At 42.7% G+C, this 9,319-nt stretch overlaps 1 protein-coding gene and 1 long non-coding RNA gene across 4 annotated transcripts in view; one reads left to right on the forward strand and one right to left on the reverse strand.

Annotated features, from left to right (window-relative positions):
* Positions 1 to 9,319, forward strand: part of LOC111332283 (cell cycle checkpoint protein RAD17) — a 73,850-nt gene that overhangs the window by 40,767 nt on the left and 23,764 nt on the right. Inside the window, exons 19-21 of one of the 3 annotated variants that reach the window (XM_088738536.1) lie at positions 5,827 to 5,907; positions 6,086 to 6,143; positions 6,294 to 7,706. In XM_088738536.1, the coding sequence (XP_088594662.1) occupies positions 5,827 to 5,907; positions 6,086 to 6,143; positions 6,294 to 6,501 (347 nt within the window). In that variant the 3' untranslated portion in view covers positions 6,502 to 7,706. Of the gene's footprint in view, positions 1 to 5,826; positions 5,908 to 6,085; positions 6,144 to 6,293; positions 7,707 to 9,319 lie in introns of those variants that run through there. The other 2 variants (XM_088738535.1, XM_088738533.1) reach the window with 2 other exon arrangements.
* On the reverse strand, positions 6,992 to 9,244 carry LOC148719577 (uncharacterized). The gene is made up of 2 exons (XR_015993221.1): positions 8,622 to 9,244; positions 6,992 to 7,467 (listed from the first exon to the last, which is right to left on the reverse strand). It is a non-coding gene; the product is annotated as an uncharacterized LOC148719577 (long non-coding RNA).

Genomic DNA, 9,319 nt, shown 5'->3' on the forward strand with positions numbered 1-9,319 from the left:
ATAGGAACACAGAATCAAAACAACCCAAGTAAAGCCGACCGCTTACGCAGCCATGAGCAACCTACCACCGTTTCCCTCATTTGACCTTTCTCAAAACCAAGGAGCACTTGGCACTCGGTGGAAAAAGTACATCGCACGGTTCCGCAACCTTATTGTGGCATTGAATGTGACCAACAAGAAGCGACAGCAGGCTCTTTTGTTACACTATGCAGGCGAAGAGGTCAACGATATTGTTGAAACGCTGCCCGACGCCGTTGCAGGAGCAGACGACGATCCGCTCGAAAAAACAATCACGGCTCTCACAAACCACTTCACGCCGAAGACTAATGTAGCCTATGAAGAATACAAGTTCAGGCAGGCAAAACAAGACCCAGGATGAAACACCTATCACAAACCTGCGAATTCGCTGATGCCGACCGAGAAATCAAAAGCCAGATTATTCAACTGTGTTCGTCGTCCAAGCTACGCCGAAAAGCTCTCAGTGACCCTGGAATTACCTTACATGCACTCCTCGATTACGGAAAAACTCTGGAGCTTACTGAAACACAAGTCAAAGAATTGGAAAACTCAAAAGCAGAAGTAAACAAACTCGAGAAACACCGTGAAGGAACTCGACGGAAATCTTGGAATGGACCCCCACGAGACAAGAAGGAACGCCCGGGACACGGATCTTCCCGATCACACTCAGGAACAACAACATGCCGAAACTGCGGCGGTGCTTACCCACACGATGGTGGAATGCGAAGTTGTCCGGCTTATCAGAAAGTGTGCCGAAGTTGCGGCAAGCTGGGACATTTCGAATCAGTCTGTCGCAGCAAACCAAAGGCAAGATCCCATAAGCGAGAGTCACGGAAAACAGTCAGTACACTCGACGAGTACTTCGATGAATCCAGTGACAGCGATGACGAAAACATCTTCCATCTAAGCATCCACAGTGTTAACGGAAAGAACATGAAGCAGCCGTTGTTCAAGGTCAAGATCAATGGTACCTGGCTGACTCTGATGGCCGATTCAGGATCTAGTATCACCATCCTAGACGAGAAGGACTTCAAATCACTTCAGAATAGACCACGCCTGAGCGACACCACGACTCGAGTATACCCGTACAAGTCCAAAACGCCTCTGCGTATGCTCGGGAAGTTTAAAACAACCGTAACAACTGAAGACGAGATCACATCTCGGGAAACTATTTACGTCGCTGAAGGAGCAGGCGGATCCCTTCTCAGCTGGCAAGCCTCGCAGAACTTAGGACTCATATCGATCACATGTCCACTGGCATTTATATCCAGACCAGAGATCAATCAGCTGGTACAGGAGTATGGCGATTTGTTCAAAGGCCTTGGAAAGTTGAAAGATTACCAAGTATATCTGCACATCGACGACAGCGTCCAGCCCTCAGCACAATCTCACCGACGTGTACCCTTCCATGTCCGGAAGCAACTCGAAGATCAGCTAGAAAGAGACGAGCAGCACGGCGTTATCGAGCGCGTGGATGGACCGACCCCATGGGTTTCGCCCGTCGTTGTAGCACCCAAGCCCAAACAGCCTGGCGAAATCAGAATGTGCGTTGACATGAGACAGGCCAATAGAGCGATCCAACGTGAACGACACATCACACCAACGATCAAAGAAATCATCGCCGACCTGAACGGAGCCACAGTGTTCAGCAAGCTTGACTTAAATCAAGGTTACAATCAACTAGAACTCGCCCCGGAATCTAGATTCATCACAACGTTTAGCACCCATGTTGGACTGAGGCGGTATACGCGCCTAAACTTTGGAATCGCCTGTGCAGCCGAAATATTCCAAAATGCCATCCGCGAAACCTTGAGCGACATACAAGGAGCGCTCAACCTGAGTGATGATATCTTAGTGCACGGAAAGACACAGGAAGATCACGACCGAGCTTTGCGAGAAACCTTTCAGCGCCTCCGGGAGAAAGGCCTAACCCTAAATCGCGACAAATGCGAGTTTTCACAGCATAGCCTCGAGTTCTTTGGTTATGTGTTCTCTAATGAAGGCATCTCTGCTGATCCGAAAAAGGTCCAGGCGATAACCAATCTCCCACCACCAACTAACGTCGCAGAAGTGCGCAGCCTCCTTGGTATGGCCAATTACTGCTCCAGATTCATTCCTGCGTATGCAACGCTAACACAGCCCCTCCGTGAGCTGACCCAAAACAACATGCCTTGGGAGTGGAGCCAAAGGCAAGACCACGCCCTTCAACAGCTCAAGACCGCCCTTATGCAAGCACCTGTAACCGCTTACTTCGACCCCAGCAGGAACACTGAAGTCAGCGTCGATGCAAGCCCCGTTGGGCTTGGGGCAATCCTGGCTCAAACTGACCCCATTACTGGAGACAAACTCGTGGTTGCGTATGCAAGCAGATCCTTGACTCCCGTAGAGCAACGCTACAGTCAGACTGAACGTGAAGCTCTTGCTGTCGTATGGGGATGTGAATATTTTCACCTATACGTCTATGGCAAACCGGTAACTGTCATCACAGATCATAAGCCGTTACTTGCGATATACAACAATCCTCGATCAAAACCACCACCACGCATTGAGAGGTGGACACTGCGCTTACAGCCCTACCAAGTGAAAGTTGTGTACGAGCAAGGAGAAGGAAACCCGGCTGACTATATGTCCCGACACCCTGAGAAGTCAACGCTTTCCAGCAGTCGACAGCAACGCGTGGCAGAAGAGTTCGTGGACTACATCACACACGCTGCCAAACCAAACGCACTCAAACTAGAGGACATCACGCAGGCAACTATGAAAGATCCAACCCTTCTAGCCGTCATTGACGCTGTGCATACCTGCAACTGGTTTGAGCCGTCTAAGCGACTCGACATAAACCAAAACACGTACAAAGCCCTCGAACGGGTAAAGGAAGAATTGACCATCTGCAGTTCCTCGAGTGTACTCTTAAGAGGAACACGGATCATTGTCCCTGAAGCCTTACAACAGACAGTAATTGATCTCGCACACGAAGGTCATCAGGGCATCACGAAAACAAAGTCACTGCTTCAGGAGAAAGTGTGGTTCCCAGGTATCAACGACGCAGTAGAGAAGAAAGTGAAATCCTGTCTTGCATGCCAAGTGACGACCCCAGAAACCAAATGCGAGCCCCTTAACATGTCACCGCTGCCAGAGGGACCATGGCAACAAATTAGTGCAGATTTTAAGGAACTGTCTGGTGGAGGATACTTACTCGTCCTCTACGACGACTATTCCAGATACCCCATTGTAGAGGTCATACCGTCAGTGTCTGCAACAGCCGTCATACCACGTCTCCACAAGGTATTTGCAGAGTTTGGTGTACCGGCGAAAGTGCGCACTGATAATGGCCCGCCGTTCAACGGAAGAGAGTTCCAGTCCTTTGCAAAGAACATGGGATTCGACCATCGAAAGATAACCCCCAAGTGGCCACGTGCCAATGGAGAAGCTGAACGGTTCCTGCGCACAGTTAAGAAGACGGTCGAAGCTGCAAACATAGAGCAACGTCCCTGGAAAGAAGAGTTACACGAGATGCTTCGCAACTACAGAGCAACACCGCACTCGTCAACAGGCAAGCCACCAGCCACGGTTTTATTCAACAGGCCCATGCGCGTTAAGATTCCTGACATACCCAGTTCCAAGGAGGACCCAGCATCGATACGACACCGAGACATGTTGGCTAAGGAGAAGATGAAGAGCTATGCTGACCGGAAAGCATATGTGAAGCCAAGCAACCTCATGACTGGAGACAAAGTTCTAGTCAGGCGTGACCCCTCCGGAATTAATTCCAGAACACCTTATCATCCTGAACCCTATGTCGTCACTCAACGCAAGGGTACGATGATTACAGCCGAGGGCCGAAAAAAAAACATCACCCGAAACTCTTCGTTCTTCAAGAAGCTGGAGCCCGACGTCCAGGTCACAGTTGGCGGACCTGTGCATGACAGCCTAACTCCCCCAGCTCTGCCCATTGATGCTAAGGAGAGTACGCTGTCAAAACCTGCTGAGTGTGGACCTCGCCGCAACCCGCAGAGACTCAGACGACCTCCTGCATACCTCAAGGACTTTGTCTAAGACCTCTTGAAACCCAAGGAGGGACGTTTTCATATGTTACTGTTTGTTCGCTCTGCACTAGATGCTCAGAGTCGGTTCTATATTTTGTTGCAGTTTCGCTATAGCTTATATATATATTGCAAGGTGGGGAGGAATGTAGTGACCGCTTCCGGTTGTTGTTTTGTTACCCGTCAATCATGTAATTTCCCAGTTAGTAAGTAAGAGAGAGCGGAGCTCGGCACGGTTGTAAAAACAAACTTAGAGTTCAACAATTAAACCGTTTCGTAAAGTAACACTCTAGCGTGCAGTCAATACACTACATTGACAGAATAGATCTACGTTTTTACCCGCGAATTGCTCGGCGTGTTCACTGTTACTCTGGCGACGGTCCAAAGTCTGAATCTCAATCATGGAGGGGAGGGGGAGGGTATGAGGTCCAAATCAAAATGGAAATTTTCCGGGGGGTCAAATCAGCGAATTCGGTGGGGAATGTGCTGGTCTCTAGATTTGAGGTCTCCAGAGGTTGGCAACTCCACAGTTGTTTCCTTACCTTCAGAACAGCCATCGACGTGAACAAAAAGCATTACAAAACCTACCAGAGTGCTAATCAAACAGCTTACAGTCAGGGCCCTGTGAACCTTAAAGAAAGAGGTGGATTAAAAAACGACAAAAATGAAAAGAAGTTGTCCACGAGCCTGACTTCTTGATGATAGCTGGGTATTTTTGTGTCAGTCACAACACATGCTGTGCGGATATCACGGTATAATTATAAATAATTATTTACCCTCAGCTAGGTAGGTTTACCCAATCACTAGGGAACGAGAGAATCTGCTTTTGAATGTCCCTCCCTAATCGATTATCTTATGGCAACTTAACCACCTCCATTATTCCCTTCATAAAACTAAATTTGATTCTCAGGTGAATGTTAGCGAACACTTCATCGAAGCAGACTACATCACTAAAGAATGGATGGTAAAGTTTTCTCAGTTTTTTAACATCTGTTGATACCCAGCATGACCTGAAAAACATTTATTAGTTGATTATTTGTAGCTTCCTTGAAGTTGCAAAGGGCCATTGCAGTTATGGGGCTATCTTGTCAAATGAATGCTAAAAGTTCATTGTCATCATAACACAGTTTCAGTCCTCTATGAAGGAGTACAGCGCATGTCTGGCAGCAAGAGGGGTAATATTTAACAGCAGAGCAGGGGGGACCTCATCAAGCTCCAGTGGGCCCGGGAGAGGATGGAGACCACTTCATAAACTACAGTTGTTTGAGGTCAACAAGAAGGTAAATTATTTCAGGATACAAATAGAGGGTTCATATTGCTACCTAATGTGATTTAACAACCTCAGGACAGTACAAATATTTATTAAAAAAACATACTAGTAATATCACAGTTATGCCTCACTCCACAATGATTGGTGTGATTTAAAATTGTGACAATTCACAGTCACAGAATTAAGATTGAGACAAAGATAATTTTCATAGTAATTATGGTAGTACTGTTAAATTGAATTAATTTCAGTTGCGTGAAGGTATTAACACTGCACAAGATCTGTTTAGATGTGAGACTTATCATTCCATCATTTTTCTGTGGCCACTGAACAACCTAGCCATTGGGAAGTTGTCAACAGACAAGTAAGGGATATTTTTAATAAGGGTAAGAGTAAATACTCAAGGAAAGAGATGTAGAAGCTTTCTTACCCAGAATCAATATATCTTCTTTGGTTCAACTTCTTAATTAACAATGATGATCCTATTGATTTCTTAAGATTACCACTGCCCATCACTAGTTCTGCAAACGGAGGTTCTTCCATACTCAGCCATTACTGATGTTCCCCTGAGAACACCAGGTTAGTTACCATTCTTAGTATATTGTTCCTCTATTGGTGTTGCTCTTTTTATATTAATTTTATATCTTCATTCATTTTTCATCTTCCATCTTCTTGTGAGGAACCTTAAAGCCAACCTGAATTGTTTAAGATCCATTCACTGTCAGTTACCTGAATTACTACTCTCTCTTGTGTTTAGGACAAATTTTCTTTTTGCAAGCTATCAGCAATTTCAGAAAATCCAAGCATTCATTCAGGTAATGTCCAAGAATTAACTGTCTAGTGGCAAGCAGTGCAAATTACATGGTTTTGATACTAATTTTGGAATGAAGTTTTCTAATCCTGTTGTCTCAGATGCCAACTTTACCATTTTAAATATGAAATAATTTTGTTTTATTTTTTTCTAGAGGAAGCACAGATACACTTGAAGAAAAAGACTGTGGTATGAATAGTGATAATGATGACGACATCCTTGCTAGTTTCCAACCAAGGGGGAATACAATCCAGGGAGCTAACAAGTGCCTGGTCATGGGTGAAGAGTGTGATTCACAAGGAACCTCTCAGATGCTTCAGGATGATGATAATGCAATAGAGGATTTTGATGATGAAGACTGAGGTGTGAAACAGTACTTCTAACCTGTTCCATTTGGGAGTCATACAGGGTGGTTCATTTGATTGTGATACAGTGCCCCCATCAAGGCTGTCATCATTTGTACAAAAGCAGGGGCTAAGACCCTGATTCTGCTAAACCCACTCTTTACAGAGGTTGGTTTTAAAGTAAAGTTTCATAATTTGTCTAATTCCACAAAACTTGTGGTCTGAATGCTGGTAATTTTAAATCACCAGAAGTAAGACCTGGATCTTAAAGAACATTGTAAATTGTGTATAAAACCATGAAAACAGATTACCAGTCAATAGTTTTGTTAAATAATTCCATGTTTAGAAGCTATTTATTCAGAGATTACAACTGACATTTGGCTCAGTGCAGCAGTGACTTCCTAAACTCCCTGATGTATAGCTCAACTTATAGTGTTCTATAAAGTCCACAGGAGGAAAGGGAAGCATGATTTTGTAAAGTTATACAGATGGCAGAGAAAATCAAAAGATCCGTAACTATACAGCAATTTATTAAATAATTTAACAAAATAACTTCCTTTTTGTAATAAGTTGTATTATGTATTTACACAAAGAAAAAGTGTTGTACATAAGATGAAACTTGTAAAAAATATTCAAAGGCTCCAAAATCAATGATTTTGAGCTACTCTGCATTGTATGTTCTTGTTTTAATACTCACAGCTATGTCATGGAACAACAAGCTTGAGATTAACTTTTCACTGTCTCAGTAGAGACTCATCTGACTCATTTGTAAACTATTGCTATTGTTGTGTGAGAATCTGAGGTACATTTTCTGTCTAAGACAGGCATATTTCATCACCAGACTCTATTTGTTTCAAGCAGTTTTAAAATCTGCTGTAGTATCTGGGGTGAATGTTTCCTGAGGGCAATACCCGAAAAAACTGGCTTGCTGGCATGCTCAGTGATAAGGGCTCCAATCTGTGTAGCATAAACATGCCAGATTTCCTGCAATGTAATAACATGTTCATGGATAAAAACAAACTTAAATAAATGAATGAAGTAATATTAAACTTCTGTCAGCTACAGTCCATCCTCTCAAAAAACCCATTGTAATTATGTAAAAGTTCCTCTCACTGACAACATTTAGATGGAATCTTGCACCTCAAAAGACTCCACTTGTTAGACCATTGCATTTATTAGCCTTTTAGTTTAATAGACATTAAAATGTTGACTTCTGCAGAATATTATCTTGTTCCCTTTTTTCCTCCAGGATCAACAATTTATAAGGCCTGGTCTGGAAAATAGACATACTCACAAAGAAACCTGCAAAGATTATGAAGTCTTAAACATTTCTTTATATGATAGCTCAGTGAATTTGGTATTGATTACCAGTAAATTTACTGTCCTGCAGTTGATAATTTCCAAAATTCTCTCATTTATTTACATAGCAATGAGTTCATAGCCCAAGGAGAAGTTGCATTTTGATCACCTCTGAGATTGAATGTCTATGCCTCTCTTTTGAATGAGCCATCTGTCAGAGGATTCTTATTATTTTACAATAACCTGCAAAGGTATTCAATGCATGGCTAACTTTGTAAAGAAATTTTGTTTATGCAAATTAAGAGACTGAAAGTTTTAAGGTCTCAGTGACAAAGGATTATGAGAAATCCATGGGAAACCTGCAGCCACTTTACATCCAAAGAAGCCCATCAGACCATTTGAAATGATTGAAGAACACCAGCAAATATGCCTGCACATATGCTTGTATTACCATGAGCGACCAAGACAGAATTTCTCCCTTCATTTTCAATGCAAAATCAAGCAGACAAGTGATGAGAATAAAGGAAAATGTTAATTAGGGAATTACCAGTATTAGTAGACCCAAAAGCAAATTCTCCAAACTAACATGGTAAGAATTTATGGCAGACAGTAAGGAGAATTACACGGGTGATCTTGGGAGTGAAAGGGTTATGAATAAATTCTGTAACAATACATTACAGCTGACAATCATGTGGAGTTCAAAATTACTTTTATACAGAGATTGCATTAATTCTGCTTAACGCTCATATATCCTGGAGTAAATCATCCCTTGATCATGCAATCAATTATAAGAAACGGATAATGAAGAAAACTAACAGAAAATAAAGGCACCAACTCACCAGCATTCCTTCTGTCCTGATAAGCTGAACAAAACACGGAAAGAGTTCCATATAACCCCTAACCCCATACATTAATTATGCACTCATTTCATAAAGACTAAAATAAAGGTTTCTTTGCAACACTCTATGCATAATTAATGTATGGGGTTATATGGAACTCTTGCCCAAAACACCTCTGTGTGGATTCCTTCGATGACGGCCGAAGTCTAGAAAGCAAGATAATTATCAAAACCTTCGCTGCAGAACTTGTGATTTACAATAAAGATTTCCATATAACCCCATACATCAATTATGCATAGAGTGTTGCAAAGAAACCTTTATATTTAGTCTTGATGAAATGGAATACATAATTAATGTATATGGTTATATGGAAATCTTTCCGATTATTTTTTTGCCTGTCGGGTTTTCACAATCTGGGCGGCCATTTTGAAATCAGTGAAAGACTGGGAAATATGTAAGCATTGAGGAGGGTTTGGAAAGATCTAAGGGAAACCCACAGGTAGCCCAAGCCCTCTTAGAGAACCACACAAGGAACACAATTTGCATATCAATTTGTAAGGATTTGTATGGGATTTTCTGCAAGATAGCCATAGAGATAGTTAAAAGTGAAAATATTAAATAAAAATGGCTTACCTTATTCCATACGTGTAATGCTGCTCCTGGTGTCGTTATTTTGTCGACTTCACTTGATTTAATCG

Source organism: Stylophora pistillata, chromosome 11 (genome assembly GCF_964205215.1).
Source record: "Stylophora pistillata chromosome 11, jaStyPist1.2, whole genome shotgun sequence".
Classification (NCBI taxonomy): domain Eukaryota; kingdom Metazoa; phylum Cnidaria; class Anthozoa; order Scleractinia; family Pocilloporidae; genus Stylophora; species Stylophora pistillata.